Below are 23,761 nucleotides of genomic sequence, written 5' to 3'. Positions count from 1 at the left end.
CCATGCAAATGCCCATGACCCCAGAGATTCAGCATAAAAACTGTTTGGCCACCAGTCGTCATGCAGCTCACTTAGGTCTGGATTAAGACACTGCCCTCGGATTAAGTCTGCTCTGCTTACATGCATCTCCTCACACAAGGGCCACCCAACTGGACAGGGACCAGCCAGATCTATGGAACCACCAGACCCAAGCACAGTGAGAGAAGGAGAACAAAGATGAAATACGATGTGGGCCCTGCCAGTCTGCTATTCCAGCTGAACATTGCAGGGAACAATCACAAAAGCCAAAGTGACAGGAATTGTGACATCAAGTACCTTTTAGGTGTTAACAAAAAAACCAGAAGAGCCTAAAAATTGAGCACAAGAGATTCACAGTCCCAGGGGAAAATGAGCTTGTAGTTAATACCAAGCCATTTTTCTGCTGCACAGTTCATTTTAGGCCAGCGCTCACCCTTGCAATGCCAGTCCCACAGCCTGAGGCTGCTCCGGATTTAGGCACCTGCCCGTTCAGGAACAAACATTTCTGTTTGTGAATAATTCAGATCCCCTTGCTTATTTAGCTTCATTTGGGCTCTGTTTCTCGCTGTTCAAATCTTATGAGCTCACTGGGCTGTGGATGTTCAGCCCGTCTCTGCAGCCCTTCTGTTTCTGCAAGGGCATCATCACCAGTAACTCCCATGTACTTTAAGCACATACAGCCTTTATGGAGCAAGCATAACCCCATAACATAACCCCCAAAAGCTCAGGCATTCTCTTTGTTGTTCCTCTTGCTGCAAACCATGATTGCCTTCTGCTGTGAGATGCGCATTTGACAGTAGCTCCAGGAGAGTGCTATGCATACAAGTAGCTCTTTGGTGACAGTGGTAATCACATCCAGACCTATAGCTCCAGTCTTAAATCAGAACAGACATGGGCATCCGGCACCCACAGACACAGTCATCCAGCAGGCACTCACCAGTCAACATGAATGTTTTCACTCGGACAAACAAACGTACCAGCTGAGCTGCAAACAGGCACAACTCTGCAAGTGCAAGAAACAGCAGCAAAGCCCCAGCAAGTTAGTCTGAATAATGTCAGCATCTTGCGATCGTTAGATGTGAAGCATTTCACTGCCTGAGCACAGCCTTCTCTCAGAAAGTGTTATTAACACTGTTAAAGGAAAGCCATTGTGGCTCAAGCACAGCATATTCTTAACTGTGTTTCAAACATATTAGAGGAAACAAGAAAAACAGTACAAAGAAGTTACAGAGCTGTTTCACAAAGCAGCAATATCCTAGAATGATCCGTTTCAGGCAACACGCTAACTGTGCAGAGTGGCCGTGCTTGGTTGACATACCATCACCTGCACCCTCATCTCAGCCTGAAATTTTGGAGCCCCTTTTCAGCACCGTACACAGTAACACATACGTGTGTGCCCCCCCCAACCCCCCCCCCCCGCCCCGAGAAACCCATTCCTGACTTACCCTTTAGCCAGCCAGCAGCCCCAAACCCTCTGAAACCTCCTGCAGAAGAGTTGGCAGAGTTTCACCCCGTTACCCAGCGAGGGCGTTATATAACCGGCACCGTTTCCGCAGGCAGCGAGGATGCACCAGCCGCACTTCCCCGCGCACATCCCTCTCCTTCCCATCCCACACGGACACATCTCCTAACAACAGCTGCGCCGCGGCGAGCGAGGGAGGGGCAAGGTGGGCTTTGGGGTCCTCGTGAAAAGCAAAGCTAGCAGTATCAAAGAAAGTTCAGAAGGTGCCTGACGTTTATTAAGAGGCATTGCTACTATAAAAGGACGCGGTGCAATAGTATAATGTTCCTTAGCCCGCTGAAAGCAGCTTGGCCTAGATTTTCCTGTACCATTTGATGTGACCATTCATGCAAACAAGAGTAAAACTTTCTCTTTGCTTTTAATTAAGCAAAAGAAAAAAAAAGTAGTGACCCTTACAAAAGAGCTTTTTCTGCTGCCTTCTGGGCTACCGTCAGACGGAGAAGATGCAGGAATCAGCCCCATTGATTAAACTATTATTAGCGGCAAAGAAACAGATGTGCTCAGTAAAAGAGAAGACAAACCCCATGCCCTGTACTTCTGGACTAGATTACAGGAAAAAACATTATTTTACCAAAGGCTCACCTGGTATTTTAACAAAGGCAAGTGGAAACATTCTCTAGCACACGGAGCAGAAGTGAAGTACACAGCATTTTAATCTGCAGAAATCAACAAAACAACATTATTCCCTTCACTCCATTCCCATAGACAAAACCCACCAGCTTTCATAAGATAGGGACCATGTCCTGTATTTGAAATCTCATCTTAAACAGAACATGGCTTGTAGTCACTCAGGAGATCCTGGTGTCCATGAGTCACTGGTGGACACAGTACACAGCCCAAAAACACATAGGGGCTGTAGCTTTAGGACAGACATAAAACTCTTATGTAAGCCATAATCCTCTCAGACTCCTTATTCAGTGATTTTAAGATCTGCACTGTAGGATCCTGCTGGCATCCCAGTGGCTTTTAACCAGTTTGGAAATGGGGAGACTCCAGTTACAGCACAATCCCCTTGCTGACACCGGCATTATTGTCGGCACGCAGCAGTACCTCGTGGGGTTTTGGAGCACAGAGCATTTCTGTGCAAGAATATTTTGGTCCTCTGCAGAACTGGCGCTGTTGCTTTCTGTGCTGAGTGAATCACCAGGATTAATCTCCTGCCGAGTTCACTGAGGCTAACAATAATCAAGTTAAATTTACACTATATGATCAGATCAGAGTTTAATTAGGTACTGTTATACAACTCCTATTAATTACAGTGATAATACCCTTATGAAATGCAGATGGGAGGGTGGGGCCGTGGTCAGAGGGGGCTCGGCTGCTCAGATGATTTCAGGAAGAAGCCACATTAAAATGCTCAGTGTATACCTTTAGTTACCTACTTGCCTCTACCAGCGCTTGAGATTAAATAAAACGCTTAAAAAAAATTATAATCCTACAAAATGTAAATCTAGAAGACAAGATTAAAGACCTCCCACATGCTACGCTATCACTTTCTGTTTACACCAAGAAGAATGCTGTTTAAAATCCCAATGAGCCAGAATCATTATTAGCTTGCTCTACTCAAAATCCTACCCAGAAAAGCCCAAGGTGATAGAAGTCATTTATTTTGCACTGAGATATTAACTCACTCGAAACTAAGGCAGGTCTTCATATATTATTAAACTTTCTCTTTCCCCCCCTCAGTTTACCCCTCCAGGTGACCTGTTGGATCAGGGCAGATGCCAGCTCGTGCTCAGCCTTTGCTTTGTACAGGCGTAAATTCCCTGGGACACAGACCCCACGTATGCCCCGGTGACTCCTCTCCATGCCCCATGGGGAGAGGCGGCTAACCTGAGACCCTTGGCGAGATACTTCTGCTAGAAGCTGGGGTGTCTCTGCTGATGAGGTGCAGCCGGGGGGACACCAGATCACGAGTGCAGGCGCAGACTCCAGCTTTCAGCATTCAGTAGCGGCTGTATTAGGAGACAGATTGCACAGCATGACATTTCGAGCCCAAGACTTGGTCTTTGCTTTACGTAAATCTTGCCTAAGGTGTCCTAGGGAAAGAGCAAATCTTGTGCCACATGGCTGTTGGATGGTTTTAGTGAAACCTGCAAGAGACCATGTGCTGTTGCTGCTATTCACGTGGTAACACCAAAACTCTGGCCTTGTACCCATATGGTCAAAGGCTTAGGTAAAGGTCTCTTCTTCACTAAATAAATAGGCAAGACAAAAAGTGATGCTGTTCTTGAACACAGACACCTGTATGAGCCTCCTGCATCCAGGCTCCCTCTCCTCTGCAAATCACTTGCTCAGTAAGCGTGTCCCAGGAGGAGCCCTGGCACTTTGCTGTTGCTGCCACTGCTGATTATTTAATTAAAACCCCAAAAGACAGGAAACGCATTTTCTTCTTCCTGTAGGTTTCTTCATTCTCTTCACGAGACGGCAGCAAACTAGCAAAACTAGCACACCTCGGCACTCCCACTTTGCACAAAACACATGTAGAAGAAGCGGTATGTGACAGTATGTTGTACTAGATACTAATTACCTGGCCCTGCCAGCTATATAATTATCTTGTTAAGTTTTGGCTGTATATACTAAACCGGCCCTTTACAAAAAAAAAAATCGCTGGAGGACACCGTTGTATGGGATCCAGGAGGAGAGCCCTGTTCATGAATGCTCTCTAGCTCCCACCCCACCATTACAGACACCTGAATTGTGCATGAAGGAGTTGTTTTGCCCACATGGCAATTCCAGGGCAGCCTGCGTGGTCCTGTATGCGTGTACTGAAATCCCCCTCTCTGACCCTTGATGGACAGCTCTTCTGCAGATACACAGGAACTGTGGCAGGAGAGGGAGGTGATGGTTTCTTGACAGCTCCTTGCTCTGTAGGCAGACTGAGATGGGCTCCAGGCCCGTGTGTTTTTGTCATGGTTCACAGACACGAGACGTGTATGCTTTAGAAGACCCTTAGTCTCTCCCACCCTTGGGAGTTCCTAGCCAAGACTAGGAAGGGACCCTTGCTTTTCTGGAAGTACAGGGCTAGTAGAACACCTCAGTTCCCTTGCTGGGATTTGTGCTTGATTTAGGCACAAAGGACTCGCTATTCCTCCTCATCCCTAACTTATACAGGGGCTGGCTACAAAGCATAGCTGGGACCAGGATATTCCTCCTGAAGGGGTGTCTTGAGCACCTCCACATCCTCATCTGGGAACCAGAGGAGAGGCACCAGGCTTTGGCCAAGACCTTCAGCCCTTTATCTGCTTTGTGACACTTTCTGGCCCATCATTGCTGAGAATGGCCCTTGTGACACGCTAATGGGAGCGCAGCAGCGCTCCTGCAGCAAGGCTTTGATTTAGGAAGCAGAGCTGCTCAGCCTGCTTTGCTCTTGCTGATGTAGTGACCTGGTTTTGTCAAGACTGTTTTTCTCATTTTGTCTTTGATGTCATTTTGGAAGGCAAGTCATGAGATTTTCATGGAGGCACTGACTCAAAGTTGGACTAAAACAAAGCCAACTACAATACCGTTCTAACTGAATGAGGGTGCAATTTCCCTTTAGAGGATTATTATACTATTTAGGGTTATAGCACATTTATTTCTGCAGTTTAGTAATCACTTTCATGCTTCTCATCGCACTATACTTTAATCCATTTATATTTTAATGTAACAAGTTACAAGGATTATCACCTCATAATAAATATGCTCATCGCCTAAAGCATTTAAACAGCCCCTACACTTTGTAAAGAAGATCTTGCTCAATGAGCAGACATCTACAAAAGAATGAGGAAACTAATACCATGGAACACCACCAAACTGCAAAACATGCACTGCATAAGTTACTTTTCTGTGAAATGTGGTATTTTTCAGCACACAGATACTATCTTCATTATAGTACACTTTTAAATTACTTTTAGCATAAGGGAGGGTTTGGAAGGCGCAGAGATTGCCTTTTCCATTGGGAATTTGTTTACCTTGTGCTATTAAGTTTGGAATGATATATTACATCCAGGACAAGCACAGGATTACATCAAACCAATAGATCACTCATGAAATTCAAATTAAGGAAAGCTGTTAATATCAGCTAAGGGGAATCCACCCAAAAATCCCCCCACCTGCCTTGCACTTAGGTCAGTTCTGGTGCTGAACAGTCCCTGAAGCCAGCTGAAAGCCACTCCCTCCGTCAGAGAAAGTTAAAAATCTCTCTTGGCCCACTGGCCTGTAGTCAATCACAATATTTTTCCTCTTGCAGTTGTCTTGAGAAGGGATGGGAGAAACTAAATATTACTTGTCAAACTATAAAGACATTACTTGCCTATTCATAGAGCTACCCAATGTATTTTTCAGCAGAATTGTCTCACCTAGGCTTCTGGTGTTCACTTTAATTGTGGCCAAAATCCTACCTGAGTTTGTAAGGCAGGAGCATGAATTACCCTCCAGAGGGTAATTACCCTCCGGAGGGTAATTACCCTCTTTGAACCTCAACACACAGGTCAACTTCCCGTTTCTGCCACGGTGGAATCTCTTCTTCCCCGCACATGCTGTGTCTGCCCAAAGTGTTTTTCTCCATTGGAAAATGTGGAGTTGATGGTCTTGGTTGCTTTCATCCTTTATTCTTGCAGGTGCACATTCTGTTTAGCATCCTGTGGGATATTATGCATAACCCTTTGCTATACATGACCCAGTCAATCACTTGCACTTCTGCGGGTTCATCTATCAAGAACTCTGTTCACAGCAACACACTTCTTGTGGAGGCTTCCAGGAAAATAGAAGTGCTGCAAAAATCTCCAAGGAGCTTTTAACGGGAATCCATAGATAGTCTGGCCTTCGCTGGAGTCATACAGAAAGAGGCTTGTAGCTCTGGCTGATGGCTAGTATGGACATGTCTATTCTGCCACCTCTGTAATTAGAGCCAGTCCCTCCCTCCCTAGGAAATGCTGAAGGGAGGAGATAGTTACTTGTGGAGTTTTTATTGTTTTGGGAAAATCAATCTCAACAAGTCTTTTCTTAGTTAAGTACCAGTCATCCCAATATCTGCAAGGCAGTATTAAGTTTGCAGTGATCAAACAGGAAAAAAATTGATGTTCAAAGTGTGGGTTTCTTTCTGCAAAGCTTCATCTTTTGCTTTACCTCTCCAGATTTCACCAATAAAGGATTATTTGGAAAAACAGGGCTTGCTCTTGTGAAGCTGCTGAAAAATTAACAGTAAGGAAGAGAGGGCAAAACAGCTGTCCAGACTGAGAATTCACACCCATGTCACTCTTTTGGCTTCATGCACTGTCTACAGCCAGACACAGATCAGCGTCTAGGCAAAACCAATTCAGGAACTCAGCTCTGTTCTAGGTTATGCAGTATTTACATCATAAAAGGATCAAATCTTATAAATGAATGTAAACAGAATTAGGCTCAGCTATGTAACAGAAGTCAAGTATCTCTTTGCCCAAGAGTTTGAGGTTAAATGGACAACTCAAACATACACCTGTAAGGCAGCTTTCAGGGCCAGCTCTCCAAAGTAACCAATTTGTACTACACCTGGTTCCTCACACTCTCTCCCTAATCCCAGCTGACAGAGGCCTCGGTACTGCCCCATGCCATGTCACCTGGTTTATTAGCCCCTTCAGAGGGAAGAGCAGAGTCAGAGAAGCCAGATCCTATGTGTGAATCACTTTTACCAGAAGTGGGCTGGGAGGCACCAATATCTCCTCTTATTCCTGTGCACCCCTCTCAGGGACCCCCCATGGGAGGCTTTAAACCAGGATCTAACTGCAAGGATGCTCAGAAGATCTTTGCTCAGTTAAAAAAGCCCAATGCAAAACCCACAACTTCACAGAGAAATCAGCTGCCTTTTATACAGTGAACTGTACTGATCGAACTCTCCTTTCCTCTCAGCTAAAACTCATGGTGCATCCACACTGCAGAGCTGCAAGGCCAGACCTCATTTTAGCTTTAAACAAGCCTGGCTGTGTTAACGTGGGAGTCAGCTCCTGCTAAGGGTGCCTTCTCACAGCACAGGGCTTCAGCAGCAACACTGACTTGAAGTACCTCCACCCATCTCCATCCTCCATGATGCCTTCTTAGTTACACCAGCACAACCATTTGCAGGACTGTTTCAGTCAGAATGAAAATAGAGGGCGTTTTTATCCTAGATCAGTGCAGCATCTTGTACATCCTGATACTCTCCATCTGCAGGATTAACAGGCCCAAGGACAAAATATTACAGGTCTTAGCCTTCCGCTGTCTATTCATGTATCAGAGCCACCGTGAAGAGTTGCAAGCACATCAGACTAGGATCACTGTAAACGCGAGCAATGAATTCACTATAATGCTGTTTTCTTCACTTAGGGAGCAAACTTTGCAAAACTCCTTTAATGCCCAGAGATGTGGTTTTACTGTGGCAAAGAATTTTCCCCTTGCAAACTCGGTGTTCGAACAAGCTCCCTGGTGAGGTAAGCATAAGCTGCCTTTTAATACAAACACAAACCTCACATTTAACTTATTAGCTGGGGGAGGAATACAGATGAGGGTTGGATGAATCTCATGAGTCATCGTTTCTGTAGAATAAAAAGCCAGCTTTTCTCAAAAAAAAAATCAATTCATTTGCCTCTATTGTGTATTGCAGATAGAAGTGCTTAAATAATAAAAAGATTAATAAAAACACTTCAACCAATTGTTCTAGAAAAAATGAAAAATAGCTTTTGGATTATGAAAGAATATTCTTTTAATACAGAAAAATAAAACATTTCAAATGGAACAATGTTTTGGAGAGGGAGACGAATGCAGATTAGTCATGCTTGAATGTACTTCCCCGAACAATATGCTGCTTAGAGCTAAGACTAAGATGTGTACATACCCCAAGGCGTACACGCAAAATTAGGGTCTGTATATTAGTTTAATTCCTTTATCATTTACTCACTGCCGTGTCTCGTGCCAACCCTTCCCCCAGACAGCACCACATGCCTATTCTGCACCCTATGCATATTCTGCACCCTGACCACTGAACTCACCCCCAGCTCAATCTTGTGGGCAAATGAAGGGATGTGCTCTCCTAGCGTGAAGCAGGGTGAAAGCACAGCGCTAACACTATTGAATGGATAATGGAACCACACCGTTCAAGTGCAGCACCATCCTCCAGTGGCGCGCAAATTTCAACTAGCCTTTTTATTTAAGATTTTAGAAGGAGGTGGAAGGAAAGGATCAGACAGAGAAAAGGTATGCTTGAAAGAAGCCCAGAGAAGCCTAAAGCCGGCTGAACAATGGCAAAGATCTGCTGAAACAGGGATTTCATGGAATACTCAGAAGTGACAAAGAAGGAAAGCATGCGCCACTGTGTGAGCTGCACAGACTTTGAAGAGAATGTCAAGCTAGGCAAAATTAGGTAATATTCCAGGTATCCACTGATTCAAGATCTTGCCAGAAACAATCCCTAATGAATCACTGTGGATAGGTGGTGGTAAATGGCAGACATTGCTGACAGAGCAGCGGGTCAAGAGGTTCAGGTTCTAGTCCCTTCCCCCACCCGCCCTCCACTTGTAAGCCTGTGATCTGCCATGGCACACCAAGCAAATCCCTTTACCTCTCTGAGCATATCTACACACAGTAAAGATGTGTTATTTTTTCTTCTATGGGGACATAGGTCAGAGGCCAGGCCCAACAACCCCGGGACTTACCCTGTACTAACTGCACTGAACACCTCTCTACTTCCACCTCAAAAAGTTTGCTTCCCAAAACCCCTTTAGGCCGACCTGTCTAGTTAATATGGTGACTTCAGGATAGTGATCAACTCTCACCATGCGTTCACGAAGGCCCAGTGCAGCAGGATCCTATCTTGTTCTTTGGGTATTGCCGCAACGAAGAGCAGACAGTACACGAAAAGGCAAGCACTACGGAGGGTGGTATCTGGACACTCAGTAGTACAATCTCTAGGAAGGTTAAACACTCCATTGCAACACAAGAAACCCGTGGATGCTGCCACACATACCATTCTGCAGTGTTTACCTTTTTTGCACAAAAGGAATATGCAGGGTATTCTGGGGAGGAAAATCCATCAACACCAACACCACACTTTTATCCAAAAGCTCTTTTTCCGGCTAAAGAATAAGTAGCTTAAATTTGTAGTGAGTCTCAAAAGCCTAGTTTAAGTAGAATTTTCCCTGGGGAAATATTAAGAACAGATTGTGGTTTTCAAAGACTGTTAGAGTAAATGATGGCTCTGTACTGATTTCCCAGTCCTAGGAACGTTCGCTTGTGAGAAAAAGAAGAATCAGTTGACGTCCTGTAACTGATGGATAACTCTTCTTATCCATCCGTATCACAGTACTCCTGGCACAGATACCTCCAATACCTCATTTTCTGCATTTCATAATGGTATCAGATTTGGGACCAGCCCTTGTTAATTCTGCAAAGCCAGGATCACAGGCAAGGGGAATTCCCTAACAGTGCAAAGCCTCCCCTGTTCATCACAGGAGTCTGGAGCACATTGGCTTCCACAAACACAGCAATTCATCTTACTGATCCATCAATCTGTACAGTCATCTTTGGGGCTGAGCAAACTGCTGAGTCTGAACAGAAAGGAAACTGCCTTGGCAGAATTCAAGGAGATAAGACAAAATAAATGACTCTGCTTTACTAGTCAATCAGTTCATATATTACATCCACACACAGACATGATCAACCAAATTTGTGCTTATGTAATGAGCCATGTTATTGCATTGCTCCATCTTTAACAGAATAAAACTGTAGCAAATTAGCTCTGGTGCTGTACAGAATTACCTGCTGTGCAGAATTACCTGTTCACTCTTTGAACTAAGTCCATAAAAAGCACACAAAAGTTTATCATCCCACCAAATTGCAATTTGGACCATGCAGCTAGAGCACAACTGACCTGAGGTAGGAAGTTCACAAGCCATTCAGCTCTGCTTCCAAATTATTCCCTTGCATAAGCTTCATACAATGCAAACATGGCTTTTTGGCATGGGCGGAATTCTTGCAGAGATGTGTCACACATTCCCAGGTGCTCTCTAAGATTTCCTTACCAAAAGGCTCAATGTAGTTTTATTTCAGAGCTGGAAAAGTGAAAGCAGCCTGGATCACACCGACAATGCTACTCAGTGTAATTAAAGGTTCTTAAGTTTTATAATATGCTAAAATAAAACTACATTTGAATGCAGAGTTGGACCGTTTTGAATCTAATAAGCATATAACACTATAAAACATGCTATTATTTTTGGGCTGTGAATTACTCCTCCCAAGGCCCATGACAAATAGCTGTCTGATTAAGAATTATTTATAAAATTGGAAACATCTTCCCCCAGCATTATTATTTTCATGCCTCAAATATCAGAGCTGATCCCACTAAGAGTTCCAAAAATTCATGGGCAGGAAAGCACAACCCCCAGCAAGTAGTATAAAAGCCTCATCTCTTCCTAAAAAGCTCGATGTAATCTTAACTATCACAACAGAAGTCATGCTATAGAAAATATTTGCTCGCATTGAAAGCACTTGATAAATAGCTAGGAGAGGTAAAGAGGGAGAAGCGCTATAAAGAGTGAGGAACTTGCTGCTGCTTGCAAAAGTGTAATGAGTTAGAAATAAATGCTAGCTAGAAATAAAGGAACTGGCTTAATGTAACAGAACAGTCATTACCATGGAGAGAGGTGCCATTATAATTTTATTTCAAATATAAAAACCAAGCAAAGATCCAGTTTTCACTTAGGAAAACTGTGATCTGTGAATCAACTGCTATTCAGGATTGTTTCTAATAGCCCTGTTGAAGCCACTAAGCATCAAGGCAAACAGAGGGCCCTCCCATTAAACACATGGCACCCAGAATTTGATATCCACCTAGCAAGTCTGGGTGCAGACGATGAGCTACAGCCACTCCACATTTAAACACAGCTGGCTGCATCTAATGCACAAGCAGCCATCAGAACAGTTCAAACACCCAAATCATCGGAATCACCTGTGGTTTGGATTTTTTGGTGAGGGAATAATTTACACCCGGAGGAAAATAAAATGCTATATTGAAGACATAACACAAGCTTCTAAAGGAAAGCGCTCTATCATAATGCTTCAAATTAAGAATGATCCAACGCTTGCTAATTCTATAGGAATTGTTCTAGGAAAGGGCTCCAGCTGAGGTAAGGGAGCAAAGTTGGTTCTTCTGTCTTCTTGGGTTCTTCTGTCTTCTCTGTCAGACACACAACCACCTACACATCAAAGACTCCTTCCCTTGAAATGAGCTTTATGACGCATTCCAGCTGTGGAGCTAAACTTCGGTACTCCCAGTGGATCTCCAACATCAGCAGAGCCGTATTAATGAGTCAAGCGAGTTAAGAGAAACATCTTCAACATCTTGAGGATGCAAAACTGCAAAGGTATTAAACGGCTCCTCAGTGGTGCCTGCAGCATGGGCTGATGCCCATGGCAGACTTTGTTCTTTGGCTGCTGTTACTCTCACTCATAAATCATCCTTCAATTAAAAACAGTTTTAATTAATAATACGCCCCCTGTGCCTATGCCCCTGGGCCATTTACACTAAAATGATTAAACCATGCTGTGTCACGTGCCAACTACAAGCATCAACAGCTTTTTTCTGGGCCTATGAGTAGTTTGCACTATTGTAAAGGCACAATTGCAAGTAAGCACCCCATCGCTCCTAGAAACACTGGGCACCCACAGGGAATCATCTCAGCAAGAACGCGCCGTCTGAAGACAGTAGGCCAAAGAAGGTTATGAAATGTGACAGCAAACCAGCACCAAGAAAACTCAGCCCCAGGCATTCAGCTGGAGTCACCAAGTTAACTACTAAACTTTCCAAGCTCTTCTCCCCGGTCACCCTTCACCACAAAACCTCCCAGTCAGTATCCCTGCCTTCAGAAACAGGACCACCACTGGCTTTGACTCTTAGTTTCAGAACGCAAACTGGAAGACCAGCACCTAAAAAAGCTGCTTTCCACAGAAATCCTCGTTCACTTCCCCAAACTTTTTTACTATTTTAGGTTCAAACAGCACTCAAGTCCCAGGAGTTTATGTCCATTTCTTGTCTTAAGCTATACCTCAGCATTGTTACACAACACTGACTCAGTCCTCCTAACAAAGAGACTCAAGATGGATCCCACCACCTCAGAAACTCCGACATTAGCATGTCTTCAGATAAGAGGATGACTGCGGGGGCCCCAAACTACACAGCATTTCCTTGTTGCAAACCCCATGCAAGCACAAGAGAGCCTCCCCTTGCAGGGAAACAGCCAGCACTGTTCCCTGTGAATTTGAAACAAGCAGCTGTGTGTCTCCCTTAAACTAAGAGTAGATTAAAGCTAATGAAACATGAGAGTGGCAGTTGCTCTTTGGTATTTTTAAAGAAATACTTACAGTCCAAGGGCTTGATCCTGCCCTAAGAGATGACTCGGAGCCAGTAACAATGCTAGTTTGTATAAGACAAAGCTGAATAAATGTGCCCCAGATCACACATTACAAAGCTATCAACCTATGAACAACTTTAATTGGAAGTTAAAAATGGAATTGGCTCACTAGTTTGTATGATTTACATTTAATGTTTCAGATCAATGGCTCTGCATAATCCCCTGGAGAACAGTGGAATAAACATTTCTGAATAAAAACATATGGTGCCTCAGCCACCCTACACCAGGCTGTGCCACTGCATTCCAGTTCTCCCCGTACCCCCAGGTCACTCCTGTGATTCACAGGACCCCTTTTTCCCCTTCTCCCATGGGCTGCACCTGACCAACATTTCAGTCATACCCACATTATGTTATTTTGTAATAATACATGCGTGGCTTAGTTTGCTATTTTCAGGGCCCTCTCCTTTCCCATCTCTTACTCATCTGAACTATCACCAACAATACCTGTCCGGAGGCTTTGAGCACACCCTGTCCAGCAGCGTGGGCTGTCAGAACCTTACACACTGTTTATTTAACTACAATTAACTGGGCAGCAGTCTACAAAACCATCACAACTGCACTAACATCAAACATTTTACTGCTCTCCAATGTGCTAAGTGAGAATATAATTTTTAGCCAGCACCACAACTTCCCCTCTCCCATCACGGGAATCAGGTAGAAAAGCCTGCCCTCTAGTTTGTCGTGCTGCAGTAGCAGCATGGCAAAGGTACATCACAGAACGGCAGGGGCTGGAAGGGAGCTCTGGAGATCATCTCATCCAACCCCCTGCTGGAGCAGGCACACCCAGAGCAGGGGCACAGGGCCGTGCCCAGGCGGGGTGTGAATGTCTCCAGGGAAGGGACCCCACAGCCTCTCTGGGCAGCCTGTGCCCCTGCTCTGGCACCCGCACAGGGAAGGGGTTTGTCCTCATGTTCAGGTGGGACTTCCTGTGTCCCAACTTGTGCCCGTTGACCCTTGGCCTGTCATTGGGCACCACTGAAAAGAGTCTGGCCCCATCGTCCTGACACCCACCCTCTAGATATTTATAAGCACTGATGAGATCCCCCTCAGCCTTCTCTTCTCCAGGCTGAACAAACCAGGGTCTCTCAGCCTTTCCTCATAAGGGAGATGCTCCAGTCCCCTGATCATCTCGGTAGCTCTCCCCTGGACTTGCTCAAGCAGTTCCCAGTCCTTCTTGAACTGGAGAGCCCAGACCTGGACACACTCTTTAACTTCATATCAGTTTGGCAGTGTCCAATAACCACCACTATGGAAATTATACAGGAGGTTGGGGATTTGGGGGGTTGGTTTGTCTGCTTTTTTGTGGTTTGCGGTTTGTTGTGGTTTTTAATATATTGAGAGTTATTACTAGGCCCTCTTTTACACAGCAAAAAACAGGTAGGCAGTATTTAATTTTGTTTCAAAGATGCTGGAAAGACTGTTAAAAGTTCATGTACATTAATCAATGTTAGGGTATGACAAAAAATTCCCGTTAACAACACGGTCACCAACATCACCATTTTCTCTGGAGACTTCCTACTGGGTGCTAGCAGTTAATAGATTAACTAAGTCAGGCACCCCTAATGGCAAACCAAAGCTGATACTTTGGTAAGTGGGTACCAACCACAACGCTCTGCAGGCATTTAAAAAACCCAGAGATAAGCACAGAAGGAGAAAGCTAAACTCATTTTGAGAAGTCACTGAAATCCCACCTCTCAAGTCCCCCTACTGCCTTTACTATTTATAGGCTTGGAAAACATTCCAGAAAGTTTCTGCTATGATCTTGGTCTCAAGATATCTGCTCACTGCTAGATACATTTGTTTGCCTTAGCTTAACTGCCTAATTGTGAGCCTGTGCAAACACACGATGAACCAGTGAGAGGCAATTTTGAAGTTTTGCATAGCTTATGCAGACCCAAGTTTTCTCAATTTTGTCTTTTTAAACAGTTCTCAAATCCATTCCTAGTAATAAAATGAACAAACTTACAGTACCACTTTGAAGTACTACATTAAAAATTTTACATCACCTTTTTATAGAAAATAAAAACTAAAGCAACAAGAATATTGATGTCTCCACCATGTTTATCAGTTTCCATATTTGTACATGTGGTAGGTTGACACTGGCTGGATGCCATGTGCTCAAAGCCTCAGCAGGACAGGGGAGAGAAAATATCACAAAAGGCTCCTGGGTCAAGATAAGGACAGGGAGATCACCCAGCAGTTACTGTCACAGGCAAACCAGACCTGACTTGGGGAAATCAGTTTAATTTATTGCCAATCAAGCAGGGTAGGGTAATGAGACAATAAAACCAGATCTTAAAAACACCTTCCCCCCCCCCCCCCCCTTCTTCCCAGGCCCAACTTCACTCCCGATTTCTCTGCCTCCTCCCACCCAAGCAGTGCAGGAGGACGGGGAATGGGGGTTGTGGTCATCACACATTGTCTCTGCTGCTCCCTCCTCGTCAGGGGAAGGACTCCTCACACTCTTCCCCTACTCCAGTGTGGGGGCCCTCCCACGGGAGACAGTCCTCCATGAACTACTCCAACATGAGCCCTTCCCACAAGCTGCAGTTCTTCAGGAACTGCTCCAGCTGTGGGTCCCTTCCACGGGGTGCAGCCCTTCAGGAACAGACTGCTCCACCACTAACCTCCATGGGCTGCAGGGTACAGCCTGCCTCACCCTGGTCTTCACCATGGGCTGCAGGGGAATCTCTGCTCCTCTCCCTCCTTCACTGACCTTCGTATCTGCAGAGTTCTTCCTCTCGCATATTCTCACTCCTCTCTCTTGGCTGCTGTTCCACCACATTTTTCCCCTTCTTAAATATGTTATCCCAGCAATGCTGGCACCGTCACTGATGGGCTCGGCCTTGGCCAGCGGCGGGTCTGTCTTAGAGCCATCTGGCACTGGCTTTACTGGACATAGGGGAAGCTTCTGGCATCCTCTCTCAGAAGCCACCCCAGTAGTCTCCCCTGCTACCAAAACCTTGCCACACAAAGCCACACAAACCACGGTATTATTTAAACTCTGAAACAATTACAATGGGCATTAAACAATTAAAGAATTTACACGCAAATTAGTTTTGACATTAACAGGAACATCAGGTACATGAAAGGAAACACCCTACCTAAAGAGACCACAATAAAGCTCTTGAAATATAATAAATCTTAGCACTAGTAAGGCACAACAGGAGTCCCAGCAGGGTATCCAGCCCACGTACATGGCTGCAGTTTCTGTTCTTTGAGCTCCCTAGCCATGCTGTAGTTCCACTGCTTGACTGTTTTCACTGCACCATTTACCTGAGCAGTTTTCCCAACTGCGAAGCAGAGGCAACGTAAAACCCCGTCCATGGCTGTTAAATGCAGACACTCCTGCGTTGCGTCTGCTCTCAGGGAGAACACCGTGGATCAAAGCATTACCTTCAAAGAAGATCTTCCAGTGGATGGGTTAATGCTCAGCTCGTTATCACCAGCTGCTGAGACATCACAGTGCCTATACTTACAGCACAGGTCAAACTTTTCAGATTTTCATAACTAAACAATTATAATACGCAATTATTCCCCTGTTATTCCTAGTAAATTAATGATCGTAAGTAGAGAAGATAAGGGGCTTGGAATCACAACACATCATCTATCCTGCCAAAGACATTAATCACAGGTCTTTACCTAGGTGCACAGGCCACTTATACTTAATCCAGAAAAAGAACATGTAGAATTGTATATGTTCAATAAATAGCATCTAGGGATTCTGGTACGTGAAACATAAAATAGATATAGCACAAGACCCAGCTAGTAACGCCTGACAGCTAAGTTCCCATTTATTCTCCACCAGAAATGGAGTTTAAAAAACCAAAAACCTACTGAACAGTGCTATAGCTGATCTATTTGTTGTAAGGTGCGCTATACATGAGCAATATTAAAGACATTATTCAAAACCTGTTCAGCGCAACTGCTTGTTTAATGGATCTTGTATTGCAGGTTAGTTCTTTATTAAAAGGCAGTATTTGTTCTATGAGGTTCAATTAATATACTGGAGAATAGGAAGCCAATATGCCAACATACAAAGTAAATCTGTATTTCAAGTACCGTGAGACTGTTCTCCACTTTGCTGGCAGAAACCTGACACGGGACTTCTGGATGAGAAATGTTAGTGTTTCAAAAAACAAAATGTAAAAACTGATTTGCATTAGAGTGACATGGTGCACATGCTTGCACACACCTGGGTAGAGATGAGAAGAATGAGACCTGGGAACACACTCCTCAGGCCACTGGGCATGGGTAACGGGTTTTTGTCTCATTTATGGATGAGTTGTACCACGGACAAATGTAACACCAAAACCACTAAGCAAAACACTTCCGAAAAATGCTCAACTAATACAACAAACTGGGAAACTCAGATTAACAGAACTACCTCAAGCACAACATCTTAACAGCAATCATGAGCATTAGGGAAGTTCTACACATTGCTGGAACCTTAGGAAGAACTTTTTATCTATAGGCTAAAAAGCTTGCTAGCAACAGCACAACAGGGAAATGAAATTCAGGATATCCTGTAATACAAAAAACTCACTATGGTTTGACTACAGGAAGTTTCTGGCCACAACCAAGGAAAAAAGAAAACAATCAACATATTATATCATTTCACAGTGAACAAGGTAATATTTACGAAAAGCTGCAAATTCTCCATGTGATCACTCTTGTGTGCTGCTTCATAAAAGACAACATCTGCAGATGGCTACAGCTTGTTTTCTCTTGCTTGTTCCTCTACTAGCCATTAAAGCGGCTCATAGCTGCTGCTGATGTTACTTTACTGCAGGAAATCCAACTACGTCCTTTAGCAATTATCAAGGAGATACATAAATGTAAAAATGTGCTATGCCATTCCCTTTGCATCATCAAGATTAACTGCAGAACAGTGGGAAGATTAGCAATGCAGTAATACAATCCCCCTAAAAGGAAATTAAAGATTGAATTTTACACTATAATGAAAAGTTACATTTGAAAACAAAACCCCCTTTATTTCACATTAGAAAAACACCACCTGAGTTACTAACCAATTCTATTTTTGCAATTACTTCTAAACTCAGAAATATATTATTTGTATCTGTCCCACTGCGCTGGTTTTGGCTGGGACAGAATTAATTTTCTTCACAGTAGCTATTATGGGGCTGCGTTTTGCATTTGTGCTGCAGTGTTGATAACACAGGGATGTTTTCATTCCTGCTGAGCAGGGCTTGCACAGAGCCAAGGCCTTTTCTGCCTCTCACCCCACCCCAACAGCAAGGGGCTGGGGGTGCACAAGGAGCTGGGAGGGGACACGGCCAGGACAGCTGACCCCAACTGACCCCAGGGATGTCCCACATCATATGACGTCATGCTCAGCATATCGAGCTGGGGGGAGAGGAAGGAAAGGGGGGATGTTCAGAATGATGGTGTTTTGTCTTTCCAAGTCACGATTATGCGTGATGGAGCCCTGCTTTCCTGGGGATGGCTGAGCACCTGCCTGCCCATGGGAAGCAGTGAGTGAATTCCTTGGTTTGCTTTGCTTGCGCATGCAGCTTTTGCTTTCCCAATTAAACTGTCTTCATCTCAACCCACGAGTTTTCTCACTTTTAGCCTTCTGGTTTCCTCCCCAATCCCACTGAGGGAGCGAGTGAGCAGCTGGGTGGGGCTTAGCTGCCAGCTGGGGTTAAACCACAACACCCACAAATTGGTAAACTATCCACAGTGAAGTCAAATCCCATCTTTGCCACTGTAGTTGGACAATGTGTAACGTAACTTTTTTAACTAGCAATTTAATTACTCGAAAATATAATGCTTGCTTCATGCCAATATTATTTTCAGAGCAAGCCAGAAAAATACTAGGAATGGCAAAAATAGCTACAGGTTTTTTTTCAAAAATATGTAATTATTTAACTCTAATTCCAGGTGAAGACCCCCTCAGCTCAACCTAATAGAGGCTGGCTAAAGAACAACTTCCATCAGCATTAGAGAAAACACTGGTACACATTCAAGATGAGCACAAGTCTTATTCTAACCAGAGTTGAGGCATTAGCCTCATCTTTGTACATGTGTATCATACATTTTGAAGAATGCTTTTCCTTCAGCTCACAGAAACTTGGTTTACAGTCTGTAGGTATCAGATGAGAATGATCTTCGTTCTAGTCCTGTTTGCCTTCCCGCCACTGTCGAGAACCTTCGTTCCATGCTACATATACAAAGAGAGCAAGTACCACATGAACAGTAACTACAGCAACTATGGCAGCATAAAAATAGCTGTCTCTGTCGGACATTCCTAAGGTACCTGAGAAAATAAAGAAAGTAAAGAATATTAGTTATTAGGAACACTGAAACGGGAAATCACAATTCTTCCTAAAGACCAAAGTTATATTTACTCCTGTATCCAAAGACTGAGCTCAGAAAGATTAATAGGAAAGAATTCACCATGATAATTACAGACCATGAAACTATTTCTGGAATAAAGCAACACCGCGGTTACCCAATACTTAAGATAAAATACCCGGGTTTTGAAGTCAACAGCTGAGTGTTCTATAACATTCACTTTTTCAGTTACTATCTTCCAGCACCAAATAAACCTCAACATCCCCTTCTCATAAGTGTAATGGTCTTTGTGGGGCAGGAAAATGGGGGGGGTTTGATAAGTATATAATTTATTTGCCACTATAACAGGATAAAACAATAGAACAACAATTAAATTTAGAGGGCTTCTACCTTCTATATTTAGACCGTAAACTAGTAATTCCTCACCAGTTAAGATACATGAGTGCACCTCATGTGAAATAAGCCTTCAAATATCAGAAGACCAAATACCAAAATATCATTTCCCTTCATTCACTAAAAAAAGGCAAAAAACCCCAACCAAACACTAAAGCAGGTATCACACTACACCAAAAATACGACCCTCCAAACACAAACCCAATCCTATCAGTGCTGACAGATCTTGCTATTAACTGACACAGCAAAGTTAAGGCTCAGCTTGCTACACCTCAAGTGTAAAAAAAAAAAAAAAAAAGCTTCAGCCTTCAGAACTCCATTGTCATGGTTTCAGCTCAGATAGAGTTAATTTTCTTCACTGCAGCTGGCACAGTGCTGTGCTTTGGACTTAGTATGAAAACAATTTTGATAACACACCAATGTTTTAGTTGTTGCTGGGTAGTGTTTATACTAGTCAAGGACTCTTCTAGCTTCCCATGCTCTGTCAGGTGCACAAGAAGCCGGGAGGGGAGGGGGCACAGCTAAGAGAGCGGATTCAAACTGGCCAAAGGGATATTCCATATCATGTAACGTCACGCCCAGTGTGTTAACTCGGAGGAGCGGGCTGGGGGAGGGAAGCAGCAATTGCAGCTCAGGGACCGGCAGCATCAGTCGACGGGTTGTGAGCAGTTGTATCATTTGTGTTTCTGTTTTTTTCCCTTTTTCCCTTTTCCTTTTTATTATATTATCATTATTGGTATTATCCTCATAATCAATATTATCATCATTATTTTATTCTAATTATTAAACTTTTCTTATCTCAACCCACAAGTTTTTTGGGTTTTTTTGCTTTTGCCCTTCCGATCCTCTCCCCCATCCCACAGGGGTGGGGGGAGTGAGCAAGTGGCTGTGTGGTGTTTAGCTGCTGACTGGGGCTGAACCACGACATCCATACAGCAGTGCGCACCAAAGGAGAATCATCTTGGAACAATCAGTTATACATTCACAAACTACTCTTAAAAGCAGCTGTTTTCTCCCTCCCTCCTCCCTGCTTTTGAAGGAGATCCTAATACTGCAGGAGAAAAGTAAGTTATTAAAGCCTTGCAGAATCAAGGCTAGATGCGGCTGGTTGTTAGCAGTTTGATAGGATTGCTCCAAACAACCAGCTAAAATTTTTATTTTTAATTAAAAGAAAGCTCTACAAACAACCATATTCAATATCTGGAACTGAGTATATGACTTCACTGGTTTCCACTTACAACTGCAGGTATGTTTCAAGAAGCAAAAACCAAACGCAGTAAACATTATTCTGTCTTGAACATACAATTAGTTTGCAACACCTATAGGAAACCTATCCCTGATGATTCTGATAAAAGCCTGCTGCAGGGTGGTGTTAGATACCCTTTAGGTGAGGGGAACAATGCATGTGTACATTATATAAACCATTGTATATCGAACAGCAAATATTAGACTACAGACCACAATGCAGGGAAGGATGCATCACCATTTATATAATTTTCTGTTCTAATTAGGCATTACAAGGCCTTTAGTCTGCATAAAGAAACAAATACTCAACACAGCAAGGAGAACAAAGATGCTGTTAGCAGACTGTGCTTTTCCTCCTTTTTGTAATAGTAACACTAAGTGGCAGAAACAGAATTACCTTCAAATATATAAGCCTTTGATGAAAAATATAGCCCCACAGGTAATGTAATCATTAGAGCTGTGAAGAATAGAAGTGTTCTTAAAGTTGATGTTAATGAACCCTCATTTCTGAAATAAATAAGAAAAGTTACACACAGAAGAGTCACAATATATATGCCTGAAACAGGACAAGAGCTTGTCCCACACAGAAGCTTTTCAAGATTTGGGTACATGTATCATTTGGAAGTGATAAAGACTTGGAGTATGCATTTGAAAAAATCACAGTATTCAAAACTCTGTAATAATTCTGCCAGTCAAATCTCACAAACAAGATTAAAAGCGGTCTTTAGATTTTTCCATGTTATTGCTCTGCAAGCATTAACAACACAGGGGTTTTACATTAATACGGTTGAAAGTGTATTATTACATAATTATTAAATATCTAATATTAGATACACATGCACTTGTCATATGACAGCATTCTGCATGAAAACTTGCCAAGTTCCCTCTTTTCTTAAAAAAATAACTACAAGTCTAGGAAAATGACAAATCCTACAGGCCCGGATACAGAGGGAAGTACGCAGAATGACTAACAGATCACCATTGGAAGTGAAGTTCCTTTTTGATAGGTATCGTTCCTCTATTTAAAAAAATTTCTCAGCTTCCACAGAGAGTTGGAATAACTGTAGCAACAATCAGAACACGGAGCCAATGCACCAGAACATTAGTAACTTTTTTTTCCCTTCACAGACCTAAACCTAGAAGACCTTGAGCAAGAGAATCACAATGAAGGGTTATGTACTTGGCAAGGTCTCCCTGAACTTGGTCTGCTAGAACAGGTTTTGTATGTACAAAACACCACATACAGCTTGTTTTTGTGTGCGCTTCCACCACTCTTCACTCTCTCTGCTTGGCTGACTACGTTATTTTATGCTGAAGTAAACAAGTAAGCCCAGCAATGCCCTTCCGACTTCCAGAGACTATCAGATTAAATGGCATGCGTCCTTAAGGCTTTGTAACGCAAATATGCATAAAAACCAATTCCAGTCAGAGATCCATAATTCTTAAAACTCCTAGGCACCTCCACAGCAATTTTTGTATAAAGAGTTTCAAAGAGTTTTATGAAAACATATTTGTGCTGTAATATATTGCTTGAAATCACATTTTATCCTTGACATTTCTTTGGAAAAAAAAAAAAAATCTCATCCCCTGCCAGCCATCAAAAGACACTGACATGCAGCCACACACAGCTTTTGCACTAAAGCCAACAGGACTTTTTGTTGATCACATGCCATACATTCAGGTAACACGTTAAATCGGTTAAAAAAAAAAGACATCTGGAATCTTTTCTTTTACTAGAGTTTGTCTCAAGATCTGCAGGGTGGAAAGCATAACCCTATTCAAAGTTTTCCTATGGAAATTAGAAACTATTCTCTATTTAACACCCACCCGTAGAAGAATAAGATGACCTCCAGCTTACTAACAAAGTTAAAAACTCCACCGCTGACAAATACTTTGCTTATACTGACATACTTTCATCACTTCCCTACGCAGCAAAAGCAAATATTCGTGTATAGCCTCAGCCCTAACAGGGGGCTCCTAACTGCAGGCCAGCCTCCCCGCTCGGGTTTCGGGGTTGCCCAGGGTTGCGCAGCAGGGCCCAGCAGGTTACGCTGCCGCTGCCTCCGCCTCGCCAACGGCGCGGGACGGACACTCTTCCCCGGCTACCCGCCGGGGCCTAGCCCGCCCCCCGCCGCCGCCACCCCGGGATGGCGGTACCGGGAGCGACCCCCGCCCGCCGCGGCCTAGCAGGCAGACACCCCTTCCCCAGACCCTGCCACCCCGCAGGGGCGCCTGTCCCTTCCGCCCTGCACCGTCGCCAGGCCCTCCCCCTCCCCGGGACTTACGGCCTGATGTCAGACACGGGAACCGCCTTCAACACCGCCTCGTCGTAGCGCTCCATCGCCACCGCCACCGTCCCCTCAGCGCCCCGCGTTACTGAAGCTTCCGGTCTGCCGGAAGTCCGCCGGCGAGCGAGGCGCATGCGCAGGGCGGCAGCGCCGCCGTCTCCATAGCAACCGCGGGGCCGCCGCGGCCTAGCAGCGGGTGGCGGGCGTCCCGCAGCCCGGGGCCTGGTCGCAGCCGTCCTTTCCCTTGTGCTTGGGGGGTGCTGAACTCTCCCCCTGCACAGGGAAAGCTCTCAGGCTCGCCGCGGCTTGAAACGGCAGAGACGGAAAGTGTCTGTGCGTGGCAAAACCACAGCCGAGCGCACCAACGCTCAGTCTATTGGGTGAAGGTCAAGGCTTTCCAGCAAATAGCAGTGGTCATGGTGCCAAGAAAAAAGCCGTTATTGAGATGTTTTTATAAACTTACCAGTACAAAACACTGTAAATGAAAAAAGGCAAGGGAAGACCTTCTGTAAAGGGAAACCGCAAAGTTCCTCTATATTGTCCCGTTAGGAGGGAGGTTGATTCTTTTACAGGTTTCC

General features: G+C 44.1%; 1 protein-coding gene across 1 annotated transcript; it reads right to left on the bottom strand.

Moving 5' to 3' along the window:
- Positions 1–15,914: 15,914 nt before the first annotated feature.
- VMA21 (vacuolar ATPase assembly factor VMA21) lies at positions 15,915–23,295 on the bottom strand. The gene is made up of 3 exons (XM_064463202.1): positions 23,181–23,295; positions 21,293–21,402; positions 15,915–19,219 (listed from the first exon to the last, which is right to left on the bottom strand). The coding sequence occupies exons 1-3, from the start codon at positions 23,234–23,236 to the stop codon at positions 19,077–19,079; spliced, it is 309 nt and encodes a 102-aa protein (XP_064319272.1). The 5' UTR covers positions 23,237–23,295; the 3' UTR covers positions 15,915–19,076.
- Between the last annotated feature and the right edge of the window lie 466 nt (positions 23,296–23,761).

The sequence above is a fragment of the Phalacrocorax carbo genome, chromosome 11 (genome assembly GCF_963921805.1).
Source record: "Phalacrocorax carbo chromosome 11, bPhaCar2.1, whole genome shotgun sequence".
Lineage (NCBI taxonomy): Eukaryota > Metazoa > Chordata > Aves > Suliformes > Phalacrocoracidae > Phalacrocorax > Phalacrocorax carbo.
The sequence above is the reverse complement of the archived record's forward strand: the minus strand, read 5'-3'. Positions and strand labels throughout refer to the sequence as shown.

Coding starts and splice junctions, on each gene's coding strand:
- VMA21 (XM_064463202.1), bottom strand. CDS start 23,236: ATGGAGCGCTACGACGAGGCGGTGTTGAAGGCGGTTCCCGTGTCTGAC. Junction 21,403..23,180: donor CCCGTGTCTGACATCAGGCC/GTAAGTCCCGGG, acceptor TATTTATTTCAG/AAATGAGGGTTCATTAACAT. Junction 19,220..21,292: donor AAAGGCTTATATATTTGAAG/GTAATTCTGTTT, acceptor TTATTTTCTCAG/GTACCTTAGGAATGTCCGAC.